The sequence below is a fragment of the Phocoena sinus genome, chromosome 1 (genome assembly GCF_008692025.1).
Source record: "Phocoena sinus isolate mPhoSin1 chromosome 1, mPhoSin1.pri, whole genome shotgun sequence".
Lineage (NCBI taxonomy): Eukaryota > Metazoa > Chordata > Mammalia > Artiodactyla > Phocoenidae > Phocoena > Phocoena sinus.
The window spans coordinates 38756975-38783964 of record NC_045763.1 but is presented as its reverse complement, the minus strand read 5'-3'; the positions used below and the strand labels follow the sequence as shown (position 1 = coordinate 38783964).

The 26990-nt window shown below is 42.4% G+C and overlaps 1 protein-coding gene across 2 annotated transcripts; it reads left to right on the top strand.

The window, feature by feature from the left end:
* The first annotated feature begins 951 nt into the window (after positions 1 to 951).
* ATPAF1 (ATP synthase mitochondrial F1 complex assembly factor 1) lies at positions 952 to 26990 on the top strand. Of its 2 annotated transcripts, none has more exons than XM_032627422.1 (9): positions 952 to 1308; positions 6054 to 6162; positions 9248 to 9298; positions 10046 to 10108; positions 13054 to 13104; positions 14295 to 14342; positions 18108 to 18203; positions 19890 to 19997; positions 25951 to 26990. In XM_032627422.1, exons 1-9 carry the CDS (start codon positions 980 to 982, stop codon positions 26143 to 26145), a joined length of 1050 nt encoding a protein of 349 aa, XP_032483313.1. In that variant the 5' UTR covers positions 952 to 979; the 3' UTR covers positions 26146 to 26990. The 2 variants fall into 2 exon arrangements, with proteins under 2 accessions (XP_032483313.1, XP_032483319.1); XM_032627428.1 differs by lacking the exon at positions 952 to 1308 and adding an exon at positions 1368 to 4156 and having other exon boundaries at positions 25951 to 26857.

The following is a 26990-nucleotide window of genomic DNA, read 5'->3' as shown; positions in this document are numbered from 1 at the left end:
TACAGGCTGGCACACTTAAAGGACTTGCTAATCTCAGGGTTTACCACACTACTCCCAGCACAGGCCAGGGCCCAAGGCCCATCTCCAAAAGTGCAGGCTGGACTGAGCAGAGTTGAAGGCACTGTCCCTGACCCTAAGAGGTCCATCATTCAAGAGGGGTTTCTATCAGGTAAGACCCGACAGGAGAACTTTCATGAGGGCAGACTGATCAATGCCATCACAGGGGGCCTGCTCCAGGCCTGGCCCTGTGCTGGGCACAGGTGAGACCAGGTGTTGATGTCACTGTTCTTGACCCCAGGAGTTCACTCACACCTGGTTCAGGGGGTGAAGAAGATGGTGGCATTGGGTGGAGAGACAGCATTCCAGGTATAAAGACTTGTCAAGGACAAATCCAGGTGTCTCTTTGGGGAGAAGCGTAGTTCAGTTTGGCTGGAGTTCAAGGTGGGTGTCAGGAAGCAGAGGAAGAAAAGGCTTCGGAGGCAGCTGGCATCTTTAAAAGAATTCAGCCCTTGGACAAGTCTTGGACAAGTCTCTTAATGATTCTCAGCTTCAGTTTCCTCGTCTGTAAAATAGGGATAAAACCTGCCTCACACAGTATGAAGCAAATAGTGTCCTGCACGTAGAAACGCTCAATAAAGAGAAGCTGCTACTGTGATTACAGCTGATGAAAGGGCCTTCGATGCTGAAGGATGACTACTCCAGCACGTGCCTAAAGAATTTAAAAGGGAGCAAGCTCGGTGAGGACCAGTAAGTCCAAGCACCTTTCAAGAGGAGACTTAACCCGCAAGGGCTGCTGGTCGCAGGCTCGGCGAGAAGGCTGGGCGGGGGCGCTAAAGCTGCAGAGCACGCGGGGCGCGGGCGGGGCCCGGGGCAGGAGCGGCGAACCCCCTGCCTCCCACCGCGCCCTTCACCGGCACCCGGAACCTTGAGTGCGCGGAACCTCGCTGCTGGAGCGCGGGCGCGGCGGACCCGGAGGGCAATGGAACGGGCGCGCGGGCCGCGGGCCGAGGCCGACGTGCCCGGGGAGGAGGAGGAGGAGGCGGGGGTGGCCATGGCTGCCGTGGTGGCGGCAGCGGGTGGCGCGGGCCCGGCCGTCCTTCAGGTGGCCGGCCTCTACCGCGGCCTGTGCGCGGTGCGCAGCCGCGCCCTGGGCCTGGGGCTCGTGTCACCCGCGCAGCTGCGCGTGTTCCCGGTGCGCCGCGGCTCGGGCCGGCCCGCGGGGGGCGTCGAAGGCAGCGGGGTCGGGAAAGAGATCGAGGCTAACCCCTTCTACGACCGCTACCGCGACAAGATCCAGCAGCTGCGCAGGTGCGGGCCCGGACGGCGGCGGGCGGCGGGCAGGGAGGAGGGGAGGCGCTCTGGTGTATCTGTATCTGGCGCTCTCAGCCCTTCCAGCAGCCCTGCTAGAGGATCACTGGCACTGTCCCCACTCTACAGATGGTTATCTAGGCTCAGAGAGGCTTGGTCACTTGCCTAAGATCACACAGCTAGTGTGAGAGCCGGGAGTCTCTGCGAAGCCCCAGTTGTCTTTCTGTCTGCTTTAGTTCTCAAAACGCTGAGGTCGACTCTTACGACAGCCCTTAAGAGGCAGGCAACTCCGAGAGACCTGTACTCATTATCGAAATGGGAAAATGGAGCCTTCCAGAGAAGGGACTTGACTTGCTCAAGGTCACCTATTGAGGCAGCTGAGCCTTGTCCTAGGACTCGGGTTCCCAGGCTTCTAGCTGAGGACCCTGACTGTAAGGAAAGGAGATTGGGTGGGGGCAGGGCATCAAAGATTAATAGTGTTACAGTTGGCTCTCAGTTGAACTCTCTCATTAAGATGAGAAAACTGAGCATCAGAGAGAGTAAGCGGCCTGCCAAAGGTCACACAGCTGGTTGGGATTTCTCTGACTTGGAATCCGGGGTTCCTAACACTACCCTTCACCTTCCAGAGAGAAGGACCTGGAGATTAGAGGAGGTTGAGGTGGGTATAAGGGGGCCTTGGAGGGTCCAAAGAGTTGACCTGGGAAGAGCTGAAAGAGATCAAAAGTGAAAATTGAAGGGACTTGGGAGAGAATCTGGCAGGATGGGCAGACAGTTGTCTTAGGAAAGGAAACCTAAGACTGATTCTGTAACTTCTTTGAGTTCTAGCTCATCTCTACTTCCACAGCCTTAATTTACTCTATCATCTTCACCCAGAATATTGCAGTCATCCTCTAACTCAGCGGCCCCCAACCATTTTGGCACCAGGGGCCGGTTTTGTGGAAGACAGTTTTTCCACAGACTGCTGTGGTGGGGGGCGGGTTATGGTTTCGGGATGATTCAAGTACATTACATTTAATGTGCCCTGTTATTGTTACATTGTAATATATAGTGAAATAATTATACAACTCGCCATAATGCAGAACCAGTGGGAGCCCTGAGCTTGTTTTCACTTGCCAATCACTGATAGGGTTTTTTTGTTTTGGTTTGGTTTTTTTTGCGGTATGTGGGCCTCTCACTGTTGTGGCCTCTCCCGTTGCGGAGCGCAGGCTCAACGGCCATGGGTCACGGGCCTAGCCGCTCCGCGGCATGTGGGATCTTCCCAGACCAGGGCACGAACCCGTGTCCCCTGCATCGGCAGGCGGACTCTCAACCACTGCGCCACCAGGGAAGCCCCAAGACATTTATTTATTTATTTATTTGGTCACACTGTGCAGCATGTGGGACCTTAGTTCCCCAACCAGGGATTGAACCTGTGCCCCCTGCATTGGGAGCGTGGAGTCTTAACCACTGGACCACCAGGGAAGTCCCTACTGATAGGGTTTTGACAGGAGTCTGCAAGCAATTGATCTATTATGGTCTCTGTGCAGTCAAACCTCTCTGCTAATGGTACTCTGTATTTGCAGCCACTCCCCAGCGCTAGCATCAGCGCCTCACCTCCACCTCAGATTATCGGGCATTAGATTCTCATAAGGAGCGCACAACCTGGATCCCTCACGTGCTTAGTTCACAGTAGGGTTTGCACTCCTATGAGACTGATGCTGCCGCTGATCTGACAGGAGGCGGAGCTCAGGCAGTAATGCGAGGGATGGAGAGTGGCTGTAAATACAGATGAAACCTCGCTCGCTTGCCCGCTGCTTGCCTCCTGCTGTGTGGCCCAGTTCCTAACAGGCCACGGAATGGTACCGGTCCGTGGCCCAGGGCTTGGGGACCCCTGCTCTAACTAGTCTTCCTCACTTCTGGTCTTAGACCCATCTACCCCCAGTCCATGTCACTGCTACTATAATGATCTTTCTTTGAAAGAATGACAGAATAAATGAATGAGGATTTTTGCTCTCCTTCAACAGCATTCAGATATACTCAAGTATTTTGTCATCTTAAAAACCTTTTCTTGACCTACATTCCCCTTCAGCCTTTTCTCACTGATCCCTTTCACAGACAAGCATCTCAGAAGAGTGGTCTACTAATATACTGAATACTTCACAGCTCCTGTTCATTCTTATTCACGAACAAATGAATGACTGGTTTTACTTTCCTTCCCCACTAGATCATTCCTGTGTCAGTGTTTACACATACTACTGCTATCTCCTAAAGAGTGGCTTTCCAAGGCCACTCCATATCCTTAGTGTTCCATGCAAGGCCCTTGTGCTCTAGTACCTGCCAGTCTCCCTAGCTTTATCTAATACCAAAACTTCCTTTTAGCTCTATGGCCCAGCGCAAAGGAATAAAGGACTGACGTTGGGGGCAGGTGTTCCAGGTATGGGGAGCAACAGAGCCTGAAACGACCTTAGCCATTTGGGAATATCTGAGCAAATTTTCATCTTAATACCTGTAGCACTCTCATGTACTTATTTACGTGTCTTTCTGTCCTACTAGATGGTAAGCTCCTTGAGGTAGGGACTGTTTCTTATTTATTTCTGTATCTCTGAAGCCCAGCAAGTCAACCAACAGGCGAGAGACAACAAGTCAAGTTTGTTGAATGAGTGAAAGGGAGAGAGGAAGGAATAAGTCCTAGAAGAAGTTGAGTGAGATGGGAGGGAAAACTGCGGCTACAAAAGGGAAAAGAACATGAGGTAGAGGAAAAGGGAGGTATGCAGTGAAAGCAGGGCCAAGAAAGGATCAGTAGAACCTGGACCAAGTCATCAAGGAAAGAGGCAAAACAGAGCTTCGCCGTGAGGCCCAAGACCAACAGGTAGGCTATCGTGAGATATTTTAAAAGGAATTATAGTCCTGATTGGTTAGTGCTGTAGCATACTCACTAAAACCTGGGCTCTTGGAGCACTTATAACCCCAGTTCAGTGTGAGCCAACGGCAAGACAAGGCTGTGTGCCCTGCTGACCCCACTCCAGTCCAGTACCTGGGTTTTTGCATCACACTCTACACTGGTGAGAGCTTTAGGCCCACTGTATCTAGAGCGTGCATAAACGAACATGCCGAGAGAGCAGGTCCACAGTAAGGAATGATTTACAAATCATGTATATGAAGAGAGGCTGAAAAAACTGAAGAAATTCAACCTAGAGAAGAGAAACTTAGGAGGTGACATAAGAGCAATTTTCAGGTACTCATAAAAAGAACTAGACATTTTCTCTTGTTCCTGGGGGAGTGAAAGATACAGAGAGGTAGACTTAGACTCAAAATGTTTTAGTAATGAAAGATATCCAGGGTGAGAGTACACAGGGCTCCACTGCCTGGGCCACCCCTCACCATCTCCATCTGCTCACTGGCAACACTAACCTAGGCCCTGGTACTTGCAGCCCTAGCCAGGCAGGTGCCACACCCTACCAGGTGAGGCCGTTGGTGCAGCTCTTCATCGAGGAGGAGCTGGTCTTCTCCGGAAGGGAGGGTGATCTATCCAAGTACATGGCAGTGAAGGGAATGGTGTTCGACATCACCTCCAGAAAGGAGTTACATGGAGGACAAGCGCCCTCCATTGCCTTGACCAAGAAGGACCAGAGGGGTAACCAGGATGCCCTTGGAGCCTGCAGATGTCACCCATGACACTACAGGTCTCATGGCCCGGGAGCTGGAGCCCCTGGATGACATCTTCACCAAAGTGTACACAGCCAAATATTGTCAGCTACACAGCCTGAAGCATTCTTAACAGATGGCAGCCCCAACCTGGACTTCACGCCTGAAGACCAGCCCCATTTTGACATAAGGACAAATTCTGATGATCCTTCAACTGGAGCAGGTTCTTTGGAGAGGGTCAAGGAGAACTCAGGTGCTGAATCTGCAGAATAGGCTGCCTGAAGCCTCTGAGTTGCTGGGATCTGAATAAATAGAGATTTGCCCTAGTCGGGGAGGGAAGGGAGATGTCTAAGAATTAGATGTGTTCCGGTAAGAGCTGGACACCTGGGATTCCTGCCTGAGGATTGTTGCATCTAACCCAGCAAGATGACCACAAAGTACCTTTCCCATCTTAAGGATTTAAGTTCCAAATACCCAGAGTGTAAATACCTGAGGGAGCAAGCCCTGTGTCACCCTAGGGAATATCCTGCAGGAGAAAAATGTTACACAGGCCCCTTGAGGAGTAGTAACAATTGAATAAGTGGATTTCTCTTTCCACTTTCTTGATTTGTAGGCCTGTGCTCAGGCCTAACTAAATTAAGACAAATCCTTCAGCCTCTGACTGTGTCCTCTCTCTGTGAAAGTGGAACATGGTGCTTTGTTATTTCAAAATCCAGAAAGGTGGGCTTCCCTGGTGGCGCAGTGGTTAAGAATCCGCCTGCCAGTGCAGGGGACACGAGTTCAAGCCTTGGTCCAGGAAGATCCCACATGCTGCGAAGCAACTAAACCCGTGTGCCACAACTACTGAGCCTGCACTCTAGAGCCCGTGAGCCGCAACTACTGAGCCCGCGTGCCAAAACTACTGAAGCCCGTGCACCTAGAGCCCGTGCTCTGCAGCAAGAGAAGCCACCGCAATGAGAAGCCCGCGCACCACAACGAAGAGTAGCCCCTGCTCTCCACAACTAGAGACAAGGCCGCGTGCAGCAATGAAGACCCAACGCAGCCAAAAATAAATTAAATAAATAAATTTATTTAAAAAAGAAAGGCCCAGGTGGTTTATCCTTTGGTTTACCTTTGATCAGGTCTGACCCAACTGCTTTTGAGTCCCGACTGGAGAAGTGCAGTGAGTTTCGGAAGCAGCCAGTGGGGCACTCCAAGCAAGGTGACTTTATCAAATGTGTGGAACAGAAGGTAAGACCTACCCCTTTGGGTGTTGTTGGCTCACCAGTGCTCTACATCCCCACTCCTGACCCTTATCCTGGGAGTGGGCTCATTGAGGGGATCAGCTCCATCCATAAATGGTATTCTGCTCTTTCTGGCAAGGTACTGTAGTCATGGTGGAGATATAAGGGGATGAAAAGGGTAATCTCTGCTCCCAGGGTGTATAGTCGAGTGGTCGAGGCAAGGCACACATGTAGGGATCAGGGAGGAAAAAAGTGCTTAATACATGTTAGCTCTTATCACCCTTAAACAAGAATCAGAGCTGGGGAAAAGCATGTTGAAAGCTGTGTATAGTCAGCCCTCCCTACCTGCAGGTTCTACATCCACAGGTTTTGCATCTGTGGATCCAGCCAACAGCTGATAGAAAGTATTCAGGGGAAAAAAAAACTGTAGAAAGTTCCAAAAAGCAACACTTGAGTTTGCCACTTACAGGTAGCTATTTACATAGCATTTATTGTATTTACAACTATTTACATAGAATTTACATTGTATTAGGTATTATAAGTAGTCTAGAGATGATTTAAAGTGTATGGGAAGATGTGTGTAGGTTATATGCAAATACTACACCATTTTATATAAGAGACTTGAGCACCTACAGATTCTGGTGTCTTCAGGTGTCCTGGAACCAATCCCTGACTGATACCAGGGGACAATTGTATAGGAAGATTAATCTAATGCAGTGCTTCTCAAACTTTTTGACCATAACCCACGGTAAGAAATATATTTTACATTGCAATTCATTACACATATATGTATATTATTATAACTGAAACAAATGCTTACTTTTACTATTGATACATGCAATGCACTCTTATTATTATTTTCATCTTTTAAAAAACTTTGGCCACAGTCCACTAACTTGATTTCACAACGTATGATTTGAAAAATACTAATCTAAGGTGGTGCACAGAACAAATTGGAGGGGGAGAGGCAAAGCCAGGGAGAATATATCCAGGTGTGGGCTGCATGAGCCTGAAATAAGGTAGTTACAGTGGAAAATTGGGGTTCTACATTGTAAAAGGAGAGATGTTTATTTTACTTGGAAAATAACTTTTTTTGCCTTGGGTATCCTAAATTTTAAGAGAATCCACTCAGTCTTTTAATAACTGGTTGAGTTAATTAGAATAAGAATAGTTAATGGGTTAATCATTACAAGGTTGGGGAGAAATTCAACCTGTGATAAACGTGGTTTACAATTTTATATGAACAAATAACTTTCTACTACAAATATTTTATCAAATGTAATTTCCTTTAGCAAACATAGTGTCAAGATTACAAATAAATAGCTATGGGAAATATTACTGTATTATAAACTTTCAATATTATCTGGGAAGTCTTTTTGAAACAAGACTTAGAAATTCAGCTTTATGATGACAAGAGCAGAATAAGTAAAGATTTAATTTAAATTATGGCAACTCTTAGGTAAATATTCACTTACTGTCTCTCTTATCTAGCTAGAGGAAGGCTAATAGCTAATGGCTACATTTCTAAAGCCTTTTCTTTACTTTGAGTCATTGGTTCCCTACCACATGATACCCAACATCCCCTTTTTATAATAAATTGTATTTAATTCTCTCTAATTCTACCCTGAAATGAAATGTAGACAATATAACCCACCTACACACATAATTTCAGGGGGGAAAATAAATATAATGACTTAACTGTAATAAAGGGAAATATTTTTTAAATAAAATACAGATTTCAGCATGTAAGTTCTTGGGCACAACTATGCTGTGAGACCTAGTACAGTCATCAGGTTCTTTCACCTCTGTATGGAATCACCATGAATACATAAGCAACAAATGCAAACTGGTACGGGTTGTTGGTAATTATAAAAACTCCCAAACCGTAAGCAGTGTTGTTATCAGTGACCCTCATGAGATTCCACAATGTACAGTCTTCTCTTAAGTTACATAGTAGTTGCATTTCTGAAAAATTCAGTATTGAATAAAACTGTTTTAAAAAGGAGAAAGAAAGAGAAAGGAAAGGAGGGAGGCAGGAGGGAAGGTCTGGCTAGAATTGGAAAGTTGTGTGGGATGAGGGAAAATTCATTATGGAGAACTCATCTGCAAAATTGCAGCTCATTTAGCACCGCTGCCTCTCCCATAAATGCAGGTGAAACCATCCAGTCAATTATTGTGATAACAAAAAAACAGGTCCCCATAGGTTTCCAAAGCATCTGTAGTAGACATGCTTTAAATGTTTCATTAATTGCTCTTGAGACTTTGGGCACATAGGGTGTATCCAGTAGGTTTTTCTACAGCACGCTTTTGTCTAATTTGTGGGTACTGGTTCTACGGACATCATTTATGAAAGGTTTGGATTCATTAAAGCACAGAGTAATGAAAAAACAGGGTTTAATGCAGAAAGTATGTTTCAGCTTCAGAATCCCAGGTGTGGATCGCACTCCTCTCTGAAAGGCACAGAAATTGAATGGAAAACTCAGAACAACACATCCCTACTGTCAGAAACAACTCAAAATTGTATTTCCTGGCCATGACCTTTATCTGAGAGTGGGCTAGGAGAGAAAATAATCACTTTCAGTTGTTCCTGGCCTTTTTTGAGGGGGAGTCTAATTTGAGGGAGGGAATACTAAGATGGAGTACTAGAAGAGACTCAATAGTCTGCTGAGGTTGCCTGACTTCAGAAGTGCTGTCGTCACAGATAAGAAGCAGCTTGGAAAATACATCATTCCATTCTTACCTCCTCTGTGGCTCACTGGGAAGGAGAGCACAGGAAACCCAAGTAGGCTTGTTCTGGGAAGGATTCCCTCATCCATGGTGGCAGGGATAGAATGGACTCTCAGTACCAGTAGATGGTGTTTACTAACAAAGAACTCCTTTCTCATCTCTGTATCTCAGAATCAGTCAAAGAAAAGTTGTCTCACAAACAGTAACTCTTAGAACAGTGTGTACAGTTACTGTATAGAGTGGAGAGAAGTGAGTTCTGAGGTGCAACATTACTAAGTGAGTTATTGGGCACCTCACCTAGGGAGGGTGGTCTTCTTCCTAAGAGTAAAGTATAGATTAATATCCTGTCCCATTATATATTTCAGACAGACACATTGGGGAAACAGCGTATGAGCAGAGGATTCACCAAGGACAAGGTAGGTTTCTAATTAAATATCCAAGCGTGAATTCATATGGAACATCCATAACAAGAGGCTGCAAGTTTGAACATATTTACTGTGGTTCGGTGATTTTGTGATTTTCTAACTGTGGAGATGAGAGATATTTCTACGAATTTTTGTTATGACCTTGATATGACTCCTAGTATAGTGTGGGTCCTGGGGGTGCTAGAGGAAATGTGAAGGAAATGTAGTGTACTACTTCCTACTTTCTACAGGAAGTAGATTATTTTTTTGGCCACACCGCGCAGCATGCGGGATCTTGGTTCTCCAACCAGGAATTGAACCCGTGCCCCCTGTGGCGGAAGTGTGGAGTCATAACTACTGGACTGCCAGGGAAGTCCCAGAAAGTAGTTTTAAAAAATCAAATAAAAACATGTTTACTCTGTCATTTAACTTGCAAATAAGGAGCCACTTCTGGCAGAATAGCAGTTAAAGGTAACAACCGAACTTTCTCCACTTAGGAGCTGCAAAGTGCTGCAACACTTATTAGTGAGCGTGAAACATTTGGGAAGTACCAGTAGATATTCCCTGAAAATAGAACTGTGAAACCTGCCCTGGGGGCTTCCTTTTCTGAGCATGTGGGTTTTCTTATACTCATTCTCCACTTACTGAAGATCTGCTTTACTGTCCTCCCATGTTGCTTCCCACAAGGCTTACAGATAGAGTTAAACTGTTTTATTTTTTTAATTGTGGGTGTTAATTGCCTTTTATTTTCTCTTTCAGACCCTCAGTTCAATCTTTAACATTGAGATGGTGAAAGACAAAACTGCAGAAGAAATAAAACAGGTAATGAATGAAAATGAATTGTCATACTTCATGAAAATGTATGCTCTGTGAACCAAATCTGAAAGTAGAAAGGAGCATACATTTCCTGACACCTCTTTCTAGCCAAAATGAAAGGCAATCATTGAAAGCAAAAGTGATGAATTACATGAAAAATAGTGCATACAAAAACTTGGTCTCACTCCTATATATCTAGTCAACTGACATTTCCCCTTTCTCTTTCGTTCCTGTTGTCCACATCTTATTTAAAATCATCACTACTCTATGCCTGGATGACTACCTTTCTAAATAGGTCTCCCTGCTCTTACTTCTCCCACCCCCTCTCCCCCATCATATCCTCACCAGTTCAATCCTCCTAAAGTTCTGCTTCGCATAGTGTATTGGTTAAGAACAGACTCTAGGACCAAGCTGCCAGTTTTAAGTCCTTGCTCTGCCACTTACTAGCGGAATGACTTTGATAAGTTAGTTAACTTTTGGGGGCCTCAGATTCCCTGTCTGTAAAGTGGACATAATAATAGTACTTACCTCATGGAGTTATTTGGGGAATTAAATGAGTTAATATTTATAAAGTACTTGGAACAGTGCCTGGCACAGAATAAGTGCTATATTTGTGTTTTTAAATAAATAAATAAAAATAAATGTTAGTAACCTGCTCTCAAGTATTCAGTGACTTCCCATATTCCTTTGCTTGACATTCAGAGTCCTCCATTATTTTAGGACCTTCTGCAGGAAGCTTCCTGGACACCTTCCTTCAAACCACGTGTGATCTCTTCCGCTTGTTTGGTCATTCCATATACCAAGCATTCCATATTGCTTGAATTAGCATTTGTAAATGCTATTTACATTTTCACATCTGATTCTTTTCTCTTTAATTAGAATATAATAAGCTATTTATTGGCATTCCTTATAGTTCCATGAATTATATTTTAGGTATATTGAGAGAATCAAAATAATAATAAAAGCAGTATACTACGTGTCAGGTACTGTACTTAGTGCTTTATATACACTATTTCATTGTATTCTCATAACCCCCTTATAAAGTAGGTGCTATTATTCCCAATTTACAGCTGAGGAAACTGTAACTTAAAGACATGAAGCAACTTAGTGGCAGAGCTAGGACTCAAACCCTTGTCTGTTTGACTCTACATTATATTCCCTTACGGGAAGCTGTGCCAATTGCTGTGGGTGTCCTTGAGCGCTGTGTCATTGATTTCAGCAGACAGTTATTAAATGTCAGCCTCTGTGCCAGGCATAGAAATAAATGAGAGAATCCCCAGCTCTCAAGGGGTTTCAGCCTAGTGGAAAGACAAACACAAAAACGAAAAGAGAACAGCGCAGAGTTCTAACTTCTGTTAGTAGAGGCTTAATGCAAAGTCTCCAGGAGACCTCAAACTGCCTTTGGGAAGAAGTGCCAATAGAAAGTGGACACCAGGCATGTCCTTTAGTGGGGAGAGAAGCCAGGCCCAGGAGGCCTGATCATCATATGACAAATATCATTTAGACCTATATTTTTAGATACAAATTTGTGTTCATTAATATAATTTTGAGTAACCAAGGTCAACGATGTTAGGGAACGTCTGTCAGTCTCATAAATTCAGTGTGGATTCATAAACTATCTTCCAATACAAATTAAATAAAAATAAGCAGGATATGCTGTCCTTAAAATGAGGAGACAGAGCTTCCCTGGTGGCGCAGTGGTTGAGAGTCTGCCTGCCGATGCAGCGGACACGGGTTTGTGCCCTGGTCCGGGAAGATCCCACATGCCGTGGAGCGGCTAGGCCTGTGAACCATGGCCGCTGAGCCTGCGTGTCCGGAGCCTGTGCTCCACAATGGGAGAGGCCACAACAGTGAGAGGCCCGTGTACCGCAAAAAAAAAAAAAAAAAAAAAAAAAAAAAAATGAGACAGTGTTTTGACATGCAAAAAAAAAAAAAGGAAAAAAAGAAAAGCAACCTTACTACATTGATAGAGTGAGGTCCTAGGAGGCAATAGTCCTGTGCTTTGTGTTGGTGAGATCACACTTTGATTAGTATCTTCAGTTGCCCCCCTCCCCCCCCCATTTTCCTGGGAATGTCGACAAAGCAGAGCAGCTCTAAAGGAAGGTGACCCAGTCTTCAATACCCTCAGGTGTCACCTTGGCTATGATGCCTTCCCCAACCTCTGCCTTTGCTACTGCTTGTCATTCTCTGCTTAGAATGTGTCTCTTATCTTCTCTCCTACCTGTTTTTCTTCCCAGACTCCCTGTTCACCTGGCTAACTCCTGATCATTCTTCAGGATACAGCTCAAGTGTCCCTTCCTCTGCCACTTGTTCCCTAACTTGGATTAAGTGCCTCTTTTTTGCCCTCGGAGCACCTTGGCTTTGGTTTGCATTGTAATTCTGTTGTGCTAAGCACAAACATTATTTCAGTAGTCTTCACAGTAATCCTCTAAGGTTAATATTACTATTTTATTGATGAGTATATTGATATAATTTAGTGATTTCCAGTAGTTTTCCCAAAGTAGCAGAGCCAGCAAATGATAAGAGCTGGGATTTGCGTCCAGATCTGCCTGACTTCAGACCCTGGGTTCCGAATGACTGATCCTGGCTCTCTGAGAGGGCCCACAGTTGGCCGGACAGTGCGGGTTTTGGGAGAGAAGAGAGAACATATGATAAAAAAAAAAGCTTGTCTATTACACACAAGGCACACCTTGGGAGAAGTGATTAACAAGGTCTCAGAATCCATTTCTCTGATAGGAATTTGTTATTAAGAGTTACAGTTTAATCATCTAGAAGAGTAGGTGGTATTAAATCTTTTTTGTAATCATGTACTAGTAATAAAAGTATTACGTTGGGTTTTCCTCCCTGTTATCAAATAGCATATTACTCTGAGCAATGAAAGCTGTCACCACTTCTTGGTACAGGTGGAAAAGGTTACTGATGGTCACAGACACTCTCTCTTTTTTGTACAGATTTGGCAGCAGTATTTTGCAGCAAAAGATACAGTCTACGCAGTTATTCCTGTAAGTAGTTTGGAGGGGAAAATGAGAGTGTTATAACATGAAGGTCAGGGCTCTAACCTTAGCAGGCAGTTGCTTTTACTTTTCCTATGTTTATTGCCTCTTGAGAACTTACATTTATAGCTCTGAGGGTTTTTATTATACCCTGAGCACCAAAGATTGGGAGCTCCATATGGTATATTTATGGCTTTTGTTTTTCATCTTTCTGGTTTAGAAATGTCTCTTTGAGTCAAGTCTCTGACAGGGAAGCATGGTGTAAGTTTATGTTGCTGAGCAATTTCCAAGTGTCTTTTATTTCTTTTTGGTGTTTTCCAGCCAAGCTGTTGGAATTTAGGACAGGGCCTCTGGCCTAGCTTTCTTCCCTTCCTGTCTATGAGTGACCTGTACCTGAGCTGACTTGGAGCTTCCTCCTAGACTTTTTCTGGCATTTCCCCTTAGCAAGTGGCTTTTTTTTTTTTTTCCTTTCTCAAAATTGCTTTCTTGGAGATGGTAACGGGCCACTGCTTGACCATTAAGATCTGTGACTGGGAAGGAAGGCTGCCGACTTCTTCTGGCTTATGTCCTGCTGCCTTCTACCAGAAGAAAGCATTTAATGTACTGGGTTATCAGCTAGTTCTTTAATTGTTCTTCTCTGAAGAGGAAGTAGCTTTAGGTTAAGTTTATATCAAGCACCCAAATATATACTGAGCTTACAGGTGTAAGTTTAAGGAGGAAAACTTACAGATGGAAAAATAAAGCCAGGCCTTTTGGTTGTTGTGAGAGTATTGCTATCTTTTATTTTCTTTTAAGAAAATAAAAAGATCTTTTACGTATATACCCTTTCATGAGTGCAACATTCAGAAGGCTCAGCACTTTTCATGACATTTTAGGTCTCCAATGCTGACTCATTTTTTGAACAGGCCTTCTTAGCTCTCCCTGAACAAACTCAGTGACCTGTTGTCTCTGACACTGGGCAGAGTCCCCTGAAGAGTTAGAGCATTTGCAGTATCCAGTCTTCACACATAATTCTGATATTGAACAGGAAAGCATACCTCTGCTTTTTCCTCTTTGTTGTAAGAGGGATTTGTAGATGATGGAACTTGGGATTGTTTTAGTTGTATTTTAGTTCTAGAGTTCAGTCTTGGTGAATTTAAATGTGATTGTGGCCTTTTATGTTTACTTGTTTTTGAATTTTATTCTTTTCTAACCTACAGAAAGAGAAGTTTGATTTGATCTGGAACCGAGCTCAGTCCTGTCCAACAGTAAGTGTCCAGTGACCATGTGAGGATTGCCTATCAGTGCTGCCAGACAAGGATGTTTCCTAACCAATCTCTTCATGTTCCATACCATCTCACATGTTATAGTTATTTAACAAAGATGCTCACATATTGATTGTACTGATAAGTAAGATTTTTAGCCTTATGAAATCATGTGGGTTTGGCCCAATAAGCCTGTGGCTGTTTAGCTCTCTGAAACATCTCAGCCCTTTCTGATGTGGATCTTTATTTATTAATATAAGTGAATGTTGAAAGCAATACCTGAGACCTTAATCTTTTCAGCCTCCTTTAAGTTTCTCTTTTATTGGCAGTTTCTTTTCAGTTTTGGCAATGCTATTTTGATTATATATACCTAAAAGGAATTATGAAATTGTTGCTGGGGTATTGAGCTGCCAGAAGACCTAAGAGAAAGGGAATAGGTGAGATGGATCAGCTGACTTGGTGTCTATACTAATTTCTAAGATTCTCAAAAAATGCCTCTAAACATTTCTGAGAGAAAATAAAAAACATCTAAGTAAATGGAGAGATATACTGTGTTGGATGACTCAGTATTGTTGTCATTTCTCTCCAAAGTGATCTCTAGATAAAATATAATACCAATCAAAATCCTAATGGGCTTTTTTTTTAATTGACAAGCCAATTTAAAAAACTTATTTGGATATCCAAAGGACCTAGAATAACAAAACAGTTTTGAAAAAGAAGAACAAATTTAGAGAACTTACATTACCTGATTTCAAGACTATCTTTTCATAAAGCTACAGTAGTGAAGACAGTGTGGTACCAGCATAAAGACAGACAAATAGATCAATGGAACAAAATAGAGAATTCAGAAGTAAACCAGCGTATGCATGGTCAGTTGTTTTTCAGCAAAGGTGCCAAGGTAATTAAATAGAGAAAGGATAATCTTTTCAACACATGTCCCACAAATTGTGCAAAACAATTTGAGTATCCATATGCAAAAAAATGAACCTCTACTCTTACCTCACACAGTATCCAAAAATTAACTGAAGATCTAGAAAAAGGGCTTCCCTGGTGGCGCAGTGGTTGAGAGTCCGCCTGCCGATGTAGGGGACACGGGTTCATGCCCCAGTCCGGGAAGATCTCACATGCCGCGGAGAGGCTGGGCCCGTGAGCCATGGCCGCTGAGCCTGCGCGTCCGGAGCCTGTGCTCCACAACGGGAGAGGCCACAACAGTGAGAGGCCCGCGTACCGCCAAAAAAAAAATGATCTAGAAAAAAAAAAATCTTAGATTGAATCTTAGTGACCTGGGCTTAGCAGAGATTTAAGTTTTGATACCTCACAAAAAGCACAAAACCATAAAAGAAAAATCAATAAATGAGATTTCATCAAGATTAAAATTTTCTCTTTGTATACCCATGTTCATAACAGCATTAGTCACAGTAGCCAAAGGGTAGAAGCAACACAAGTGTCCACTGATAGATGAATGGTTAAATAAAATGTGATACATACATGCAGTAGAACATTATTCAGCCTATAAAGGAAGGAAATTCTGACACACGCTGCAACATTCATGAACCTTAAAGACATTATGCTAAGTGAAATAAGCCAGTCACAAAAGGACAAATACTGTATGATTCCACTTATATGAGGTACCTAGAATGGATTCATATACAGAAAGAAGGACAGTGGTTGCCAGGGGATGGGCGGAAAGCAGGGTGGGGAGTTACTGTTTAACGGGTATGGAGTTTCAGTTTGGGAAGATGAAAAAAGTTCTGGAGATGGATGGTGGTGAAGGTTTCACAGCATTGTGAATGTACTTAATGCCACTGAATTGTGCACTTTAAATGGTTAAAATGGTAACTGTTATGTCTATTTTACCACAATAAAAAAAATTAAAAATTTCTACTTTTCAAAAGACATTGTTGTGAAAATGAAAAGGTAAGCCACGGACTGGGAGAAAATAGTTGCAAACATATATTGACAAGTGACTTGTATATAGAATATACTAAAAACTCTTATGACTTTATAAGAGGACAAGCAACCCAATTTAAAAATGAGCAAAAGAGTCAGACAATTCACCAATGAAGTGCAATGGAAGTTATAAGATGTTCAACATCATTTGTCATAATGGGAATGCAAATTAAAACCACAGTGAGATACCACTAAGATGACTAAAATTAAAAAGATTGACCATCCCAAGTGTTGGTGAGGACATGGGACAGCTGGAACTCTAATATATTGCTGGTAATAATGTAAAATGGTACAACCACTTTAGAAAAGAGTCTGGCAGTTTCTTTAAAAGTTAAGCATATACCTGCCATAAGACCCAGCCATTCTATTCCTAGATATTTTCCCAAGGGAACTGAAAGCATATGTCCGTTCAATGACTTGTATACAAGTGTTTGTAGCAACTTTATTTGTAATAACCAAATACTGAAGATACCCAACTCTATCAGAGGTGAAAGAATAAAGAAATTGTGTGTGTGTATACATATACATCATATACAATACGTACATAATGGAGTAAGATTCAGCAATAAGAAGGAATGAACTATTGATATATGCACCAACATGGATAGATCACAAAACAATTGTGCTGAGTGAAAGAAACCAGACCAAAAAGAAGTATAGATTCTGTGGTTTCATTTATACGAAATTCTGGAAAATGAAGACTGACCCGTAGTGACAGAAACCAAGTCAGTAGCTGCTTAAGAGCAGTGGGAGAGAGGGAGATATGAATTACAAAGGAATTTTTAGAGATGATAGATATGTTCACTGCGTTGGTTGTGGTAATGGTTTCACTGTATACATATGTCACAACGATTCTAATTGTACACTTTAAATATATGCAACTTACACTTCAAGTATACCTCAGTAAAGCTTTAAAAAAAATGTTTACCCATTAGGCACTGAGGTTATCTCATGTAATAATAATAAAACAGAGCCTTGGTGGTTAGCAGTAAGGAGACAATTCCATGACTAATGCATATTGGACTGATTATACTTTGTTTGTTCTGGCACCAAACATTCTCTTCACCACTCCTCCCCAATTCATCTTGAGCATAAAACTAATTATTTCTTGGTGTTTAGAGACATGCTTCAGTATCAGCCTCAGATAGTAGAACATGAAGTGATTACAATAATTGTGACAAAAATTAATGCAGCAGCATTAGAAAGTTTAGAAATTGAAAAAGACCCAAAAGTCCATCAAAAGAAGGATAGATAAAATTGTGGTAAATTTCTGTAGTCAAATTCCATATAACAGTGAAAATAATGAATTAGAAGTTATACTTATCAACATGAGTAAATCTCAGAAGTATGATGTGAAGTAAAAAAAAGCAAGTTGCAAAAGTATACATATAACCATTGTAAAGCAATTATACTCCAATAAAGATGTTAAAAAAAAGTATACATATAGTTTGATACGATTTAAGTTTTTAAACATGCAAACAGTACTATTTCTTGTTTATGGATGTATACCTATACATCAAAAGTATAAAAACCTGAAAGGGAATGACAGACACCAAATGCAGTTTACCTGTTATACTGGAATGGAATTAGAATGGGTTTACAGAGAGAGCTTCAGCTGGATCTCTAATGCTTTCTTTCCTAGGTGGGTTGGGTAGTGTATGAGTGTTTGTTACATTATCACATACATATGAATTTCATAATTTAAAAAAGTTTTAAAACCCAAACTTTGAAGAAATGCAGTGAATGGCACAGGTGGTTGGACATAGAGCAAATGATTTTATTTATTCATCTGTCTCCTCATGTATTTGTTTCCCACAGTTTCTGTGTGCACTGCCAAGAAGGGAAGGTTATGAGTTTTTTGTCGGGCAGTGGACAGGTACTGAACTCCATTTCACTGCACTTATAAATATTCAGGTAGGTGGCCTGTGCTCAGCCCCTAGATGAAGGAGGCCTACCCCTCTGTGTTATTATGAGCCCTTGCTGAGGCTTGAGGACACATAATATGTACTGACTACCAGCAGGATTTGCTGTAGCACTGATGAATTGTCATACTTTGTTGGGCTAGCTTTTTAGGCCCCGCTCACTACCTAGAAATTGAAAAGATCCCAAAACGCGTTCTCTGACTATTTCTGGCTCTCTGCTCTCTTCCCCATACATCTATAGCATTTACTGCATGTACCTCACTTAACAAACATGGGTGAGTGGTGATGGTTATCTTTATAACCTTAAGGTAGGCTCTTTGTCTTACATGTGTTTTATTAACCAGGTCAGCACTTTCTAAGGTGCTAGATGCATAGTTTTCATTTCACAGATGTCGTTTTGTTTGCTTCCCTCCTTCCTTTTTCTTTGTTTTACTCCCAAGTATTAGATTAAGAAGTTTGATCCAAAGCATTTGAAGCTTTTAAAATAAAAGTATTTTAAATGAGATCATCACTAGGATTGACATTCTATATTTGGAGGCTGAATCTGGCAAAAACAAGAATGTATTATAATGGCTTTGAAGTTGGGGTAAAGGGAGCACAAAACAGAATGAGAATTTGCTCATGACTGTAGCCCTTGTGATGGTATCCAAAAATTATATTGTGTTTGTTTTTTTAAAAAAAAATAGTAGAAAGAAAAGAAAAATAAATAGTGGGCTCAGAGAAGTTAGTTCACAGTGCTAGTAAGTGGTAGAGCTGGGTTTGCTTGACACCAGGTTATTGACTCCAAAGTCTATGAACTTAACCATTATGCTGTTGTGTTGGAAACTACGCTAGGACTGCCTTCGTGAAGCTCATATACAAGTATAGGAAAAAGATCCAGAAGCATAATTATGACCAAAATGATGTGTATTTGAAGTACGTACGAGAGAACTGAGGCTGAACTATTATTAAGAGTACCCTAGCAATAATTAGGTATTGATAATTAAAAGGACTTTTGCTGAAATTTTAAAGATGAAACCCAGAGATCTTTTGAATGTATAGTTGTTTCCTTCTATACTATATGAGTGCTTAGGCTTTGAACCTAGCCTCTCTTCCTAGTCTGGAGTGAGGTCTAGTCACCACTGCCCTGTCCCTTCTTCATGAAATTATGATGTTCCCATTCTTCTTTCCCCCCTTCCTCCCACCCAGATTATATTTTAAAACTGCACATTACAAATCTGGCCCATGTGCAAACTCTCCAGCTGTTTGCTACGGCTTAAAAGAGCTCAGTCCTCAGAGCCAGCCAAGGGGAGTAGATTTCAACTGTGAAATGCACTAGTCCATAAAGGCGGCAATTACACAGGCATATTGCTTTATTTAGGACTTGATCTGGTAGCTGCTTGTGCCGTTTTGTTTTTAAATATATGGCCGTGATGAAGGATTCACTGCCTACTGTAAACATTTTCCGGGAGAAAAGCCAAACCTTTTTCAATTGAAGACACAAATAACACTGTGCAAGCTGTCGGTTTCGATGTGCCTTGGCAGACCTGGCCACCACCACGTGCCAGTCCTCCGACTCACCAGCCACCCAAGGGGCTGTTAAGAGCCAGAATTCCCTCCAGACTCTCTATTGCTGTGAAGTCGCAGTTTTGTTTTGGTGGCACCTTACTGAGCCTTGATTAAGTGTTCCCCCTTACAGACCCGAGGGGAAGCTGCAGCCAGCCAGCTGATTTTATATCACTACCCTGAACTTAAGGAAGAAAAGGGCATAGTGCTGATGACAGCAGAAATGGATTCCACATTTCTGGTAAGAATCAACTTTTACCTCTTTGGATTTACCTGGTGACCCTGAAGGTATTCAGATACAGTTATATGGTATCTGCACTTGTTACCTTTCTAAAATCCAGTAATTCTGCCTCCAAGACACATCTGGCCCTAGGGGTTTCAGGCAAGAGACTATGGACGAGTAAATGGCTTCTTAAATGTAGGGAAGGGTTCAAAGTCTAGAATAGTTCTTAATCTTTTATCTTCCTCCACACTGTTCACATGTACAGCATTCATCATACATAGTGAATTTCCTTCCTCCTTTTCCCATTTCCTGGGATAGAGCATTGACCATATGCCCATAGGTAATGATGTCTGTTGTGTTTGTTCTTTACATATCCAGGGCCAGGAGCAGTTTTATGATTACTGTTCAGCCTGTTCGTCTAGTCCTTGCTCATTTCAGTCTCATTTATCTGGCAGGGTTTAAGTTCAGGATGTCCTCAAGATAGTGGGCACGTTAGTGCCTCTTCCTCCTGAGGTTCTTTATTACAACACCCACTTATTTTTCCTCTGTCTCTTAATCAGCTGCGTACAAGAAAGGGAAAAGTTATGCTACTCAGCTAGTATCTCATAGTAGCAGTAAGCCCCAAGTCTAGGACATAATTGAGACTCTCCTTCCTTGTCTGTTATTCCTGTAACTGTTCAGTCCCATTTCTCCCATTCTTCCTTCTAACCCATCACACTCAACTGGAAGTCACCCCAAATCCTACCCAGAAGAATGGAGTTGCCAATAACTGAGACAGACAAGACTGCAGGCGGAAGAGGTTTGGGAGGAAGATCAGGAGCTCAGTTTTCAACACATTAAATCTGAGATGCCTATTAGATATCCAAGTAGTAGGCAGTTAGGTACATGAGCTTGGAGTTCAGGGGAGAGGTCCAAGCTAGAGAGAGAAAAATGAGAGTAGTCAGCATACAGGTTGTTATTTAAAGCCATGAGACTGAATGAAATCACCAAGGAAGTTAATTAAGGTAGAAAAGAGAAGAGGTCTAAGAACTGAGCCCTGGAGTGATGAGGAAGCATCAGCAAAGAAGATTAAAAAGGAAGAGTCAGTGAGACAGGAAAACTAAGATGGTAGAAGCCCCTGGAAGCTAAGATAAAATGTTTCAAGGAACAAGGGTACTCAACTAGCCAAATCTCACTTGCTGGTAGGGCAAATGAGATGAGGACTGAGAATTTACTAGATTTCACAACATGGAAGTCATTGGGGACCTTTATAAGGGCAGTTTCAAAGGAGTGGTAGGACAGAAGCATGAGTGGAGTACATTTAAGAAAGAATGGGAAGAGAAAGAGTAAGCATAAACACGTCTTTCAAGGGATGTTTTTGAGAAGGGAAGGAGAGAACGGGGTGTAAGAAGTGGGGATGAGAGTGTTTTTTTGGTTTTGTTTTAAATGAGAGAAATAACATTATATGTATAGGCTGATGGAAAGATCCAGTAGAGAGGGAAATATTGATAATGGACAAGAAGGAGGCTGGAGAGTTGTTGAAGTGGTGTTTTTGAGTGGAGTGAGTCTTGGGAATGAGGGGTTGATCTTTGCCAGAAACGTAACAACAGGAGAGAAGCCAGGATATAATGACACAAATACAGTTAAACGAATAGAGGTGGTGGTAGCTTGTAAGAAGTTCTCTTCAGATTGCTTAGTGAAAAGAAAGATCGTCAGCTGAGAGTGAGGATGGAAGGATAGGTGTTGGACTTTTGGGTGGAAAAGAGAAAGTGTGAAATTGTCTAGGACAGGCCCATGAGTTGAGAATGTGTTCTACATCTTTAAGTAGTTGAGGAAACAAACAAACAAACAAAAAACTAAAAAAGACTAATATTTCATGGCCTGTGAAAAGTATATGAAATTCAAATTTCAGTGTCTGTAGATAAAATTTTATTGGAACACAGCCATGTTTATCATTTACATGTTATCTATGGCTGCTTTACCTCTACAACAGACTTGAGTAGCTGCAACAGAGACTGTAGGGCCATAGAGCCTAAAATATTAACAGTGTCTCCCTTTCCAGAAAGTGTTTGTTGACATGTGATCTAGGAAAATGGAAGAGAGAACGGGTGTGCGGGTACAAGCACAGAGAGGGAGGACCGAGAGTTGGATTTAACTAGGGTTATGGTTTAGCCAAGTGATGTAATGAAGCAAGATAGGGACCAGGAATTTAAAAGTGAATGCAAAGGAATGATTGTAATTACTGACAATGGAGTGCAAGTTGGATAAAGAGGGAAGTGGAAACATGAGAAAGGTTAGAGACAGAACTGCGAGTCCTACTTGAGTTAAAGGATTTTTTAATTTGGGAGTGAGTGTTAAATATAGGAAATAGTAGACAAAGTACGGATGTTTCAAGTTGAGATTTGGAGGGGATATAGTTATCAATAATGATAAGGTTTAAAATTTGACCACAGGAGTGAGTGACATAGAGATTATACTGCATTTTCTGATCTTCAGCAAAGCATAATATCTAACTGTATTAGAAGTGGACTCTAGAGGTCAGAGGAGACCCTTTCTGTTTTAGCATTTACACCACCTCACCCTAGTGGTCTCAGACCCATAATTATTGAAATTTGCTTCCTAGCCTTATAACATTTAACATCATACCAGACAACATACATTTGCCTTGTATAAGTCAACTTGACTGTGAGTTTCTAATGTAGTACAGAATTAGACATGTTAGAATTTAGTGTAGAGATACACGATTCAGAGATGGGAAACCTAGAAATGTAATATAAATATATGATCCCCTGCACACTCATGCATGAGTTTGCAGTTTAGGCATGGTGTTTCCAAATACAGTAAAGCAAATGAATAGAAATACCTGGAAACTAGAGGTTTCTTCTGAACTGATTCACTTTAATGATGAAAATTTAGTATAGTATTAGAAAGCCTTATTTGTGTCCACATGTGTGTCAACAGATGATTTCATTGGAATGTAGTAAGTGCTAGGATAGAGACATGCACAGCATTGGGGGAGGGGGCAGGGGGAGCGTCCCTGGCCCAGAAGGAGGAAGAAGCCTTCCTAGAGATGACACCTGAGCTGAACCTCAAAGATTAGCAGGAGTTTAGCAGGGTAAAGTGGGGAGGGGGAGGGGGAGGGGAATGTTCCAGGTGGTGGAAATAGAATACATAAATGCTAGGAGGCATAAAATGACTTGGGGTATTACAAACAGTTTGCTATCACTGGTATATTAAAAAAGGAGGTTTGGTGGGTTGTGTTTAAAGGATCAGCTTTATCCTGCGGGCACAAAAAGATCATTAAAGGGTTTTGAATGGGGGTTGACCCATATAGAGTTGGATTTTAAGACCATTAACCTTAAGTATTTGCTTCCTAAATATTTTTTAGTTCTAGCCTGGTCAGTGTGATCACTTAAAATACAGTTGCAATAGTCTGGGCAAGAAGTAGTAAAGACCTAAACTAGAGCAGTGGTAGTAGGGATGGAGGAGAGAGAATGTCTCCAGAAATATATAGGGAATAAAATGGGCAAGACTTGGTAATTTGATTGTAGCTATTAAGATTGAAAGAGAGGGAGGAATCAGGTTTGTTAATAAACCTCCTTGTTGAGCAACATAAGGAATTAATATGTTTATCTTCTTGGGTCTTGGAAAGGGAAGAGACTACTGTTTCATGTTGAGAGAATAAAAGGCGGGGGTGAATAAGTGGGCAGGGCTTGGGGTGCAGGGGAGCTTTCCATAATCCTCCATGAGAGACATTTGCACATATCTCCATATCTTAACTCTCTACCCACCATTCTAATGGTCTTCAAACTAGTGGTCAGAGCCCTTTATCCACACAGAATCTTATTATGTAAAACCCCAGGATATAACAGCTGAACGAGAGGTGAAGGGACCAGAGGCACCTCCACCTAGGACTCTGCAGTTTGAGCATCACTGTTCTAGAATGTACACAACTGAAATTACCCTTACCTCCACCATCCTAAGCCTCAAATAAAAGTTGACTCACAGGCCCTACAGTTCAGGGCCTCAGAGAGCGGTGGTATCTGCCTCAGATTATGCACTTGCTTTAGAGATGGTTTGTTCTTGAGGCATGTTTGAATATAAGAAAGGTAAAAATGATGAAGTAGAGTTATCGACCTTGATCAGTCTTAATTATTTGCCCCACCAGAAATACTATCAGGGTGAAGTGGAGGGAGTACCAGCCTGGGAGTCCAGAGGTCTGGTCCTTGCTCTGCCACTTGTTAGCCATATGACCTTGGGTCTATCCCTGACCCTCATCTGCTTTGGTTTCCTGGTCCATTAAATGAGGACTGGGTGATCTCTAAGGCCCCTTCCAGCTCTAAAATTCTATTAATTTGAAATAGCCAGCATTTTGGAAAATGGCTTTTGATTGAAGATCCAGTCTCAGAGATCAGTGCCTGCTTATGAGAAATGACCTGCAAGGCCCATAGGAGGGAATGGAGGTGAAGCAGGCTGTGGTATTTATAAACCTCTTTTCATCACCGTAGCTAGACATAGCACACTTTTGACAGTTTTAGTAGGAATTTTCCATTATCGCTTGGGGTTGGGTTTTGGCTGTGTGAACATTGTAATCGTGAATAAGTACCTCTGATCAGCTGGCACTAGAGAATGTATAGGAAGCAAAAGTAAGAGTTTTTGAAGTAACTCTCTTATAAGGTTTCAAGAGTGTAGCCTGTGTCCTGATCCCACTTCTGTTACACAGAGTGGTCTGGTCACCATTTCCCTGCTACTGAGCTTTAGAGAAGGTGGCCCCTTCTTTTCCCTGGGGCTCTGCAGGTGGATTAGTTAGAAATGACTGCATAACAAATTACTACTCCAAAACTTAGTGGCTTAAAACAACAAATATCTATCGCCTCACAGTTTCTGTGTGTCAGGAGTTCAGGAGCAGCATGTCAGGGTAGCTCTGGCTCAGAGTCTCTCACGAAGTTGCTGTCGAGATGTTGGCAAGGACGACAGTCATTTGAAGGCTGATTGGGCTTGACGATCCACCTCTGACCCCACTTGCATGGCTGTTGGTAGGAGGCCTCATTTCCTTGCCACACTGGCTTCTCCGTAGGCTACTTGAATGTCCTCATGATATGGCAACTGACTTTCCCCAAAGCAAGTGATTCAAGAGAGATAGCAAGACAGAAGCTGCAATGTCTTCTGTGACTGAATAGCAGAAGTCATTTTTCATCATTCCACTTTAGTCCATTTGTTAGAAGCAAGTCACTACGTAAAGCCAACACTCAAGGAAGGAGAAACGAGGCTCCATCACAGGGAAGAAAGAGTGTCATAGGGAATTCCCTGGCGGTCCAGTTGTTAGGACTCCGCACTTTCACTGCCGAGGGCCTGGGTTCAGTCCCTGGTCAGGGAACTAAGATCCCACAAGCCACGCAGCACAGCCAAAAAGAAAAAAACATTGTGCCATAGACTTTATGGACAAATTGTAAAACTACAGCTGGCTTTGGCACTACTTCTTTGACTGAGGTGGTATGAGGAACAGGTTTTATTCAAGAGTATGTCTGGTTAGTCAAGAACTTAGTAGTAACTCACAAACTGGTTCTTGGAGCTGGGTAACTATTGCTATTTTTCCCCCTTGAGGTAAACTTAACAGTTACTAAAGAACTGAATGAAGAGGGAAATTTTTAACATATGCATTAATTTATTAGCAAACATTCACCAGATTTCACTGGGTACAGGATGTAAAAGAAGCACATACTTTGAGAAATTCACACAAAGGAAGACAGACAAAAAAGAAAAAGAGGAAAAAAAGGACAGATACAATACAGTATGATACATACTATGTTAGAGGGACGTGTAGGGTAATTTGAATACACAGAAAAGGGGCACCTCACCAAGACTTGGGATGTCAGGGAAGCTTTCTGCAACAGTGACTCCTGGGTGAGGGCCCCTAACTGCCATAGGACTTAGACACAGAGCTTCATGGCGCTGTGCTGGAAAGGACCTGACTGTTCTTTTTACCTTTCAGAATGTTGCTGAGGCACAGTGCATTGCCAACCAAGTTCAGCTTTTCTATGCCACTGATCGAAAAGAGACCTACGCGTTAGTGGAGACCTTTAACTTCAGACCAAATGAGTTCAAATATATGTCTGTCATCGCTGAATTGGAACAAAGTGGACTTGGAGCAGAACTGAAATGTTCTCAGAACCAGGATAAGACTTAGAGCTGTAAGGCTGGTGTACAGAGTTTGCTCAGCCCTGGATAGTCCTGAGCCTACCCACCCCCGACCTCTCGGGAGCTCAGCATCGATAATGAGCAGTCTCTAAGGAGTTGCCCTGTATGCTTATTGCAAGAAGTAACATGGCGGTGAGCCCTGTTACTTGATAGTCAGGAACCAAGGTACCCAAGCATTCTGATCATTATCTCCCAGCATACTTGAGGTTTCCTTTTTAAGTGTTTGAGGTCATAACCAGAGACAGCCAAGCATCCACAAGATGGTTGACTTGATTTTACACACTGTAATAGTGTATTTGTTTTCTGGACATTTTGACCGCACAGCTCCCAAATGATTAGTTCCTCATCTTTATAAACTGTGACAGGATAATAAGCTTGAAGACCTGCTGTAGTTAGATGTGGGCTCTACATACTCTTCCCACTTGGCTGGCCAAAGGCATAACCCAGGTATCCTTTAGAACAACCAGATATTGCCATCAGGATTAAGACTCCGTCTAGATGCCCCCAGAGATGGCTTTAGTGTAGCTGGTTTGAAGTATCAGCAGATTTCAGTCATAGTTAAATGGGTGCAGTGCCTGCTGCCTGCATATTTTTAAACTATGGTCTGGTGCCTGCTTCTCTAACTCTGCCTGTTGGAAGCTGTGTATTTGGAGGGGCTGAATCAAGTGCAGTATAAATAAATCAACACTTTTGTAAAGAGAGGATGAATCCAGACTGGCTTTTTTTTTTTTTTTTTTAACAACTCTAAACCATGCCAGTATTATAGAAAAGGTAGGTGGAAGCAAATGTACCCATATTGGGTGTGGGGAAAATGTAGCAATAAAGTCTGGCTTA

Bases quoted from the DNA above. Each gene is read 5' to 3' on its own strand.
- ATPAF1 (XM_032627422.1), top strand. From the start codon at position 980: ATGGAACGGGCGCGCGGGCCGCGGGCCGAGGCCGACGTGCCCGGGGAG. The intron at 13,105-14,294 runs GTAAGTAGTTTG...TCTAACCTACAG, and splicing joins CAGTCTACGCAGTTATTCCT to AAAGAGAAGTTTGATTTGAT. The intron at 19,998-25,950 runs GTAAGAATCAAC...TTTACCTTTCAG, and splicing joins AAATGGATTCCACATTTCTG to AATGTTGCTGAGGCACAGTG.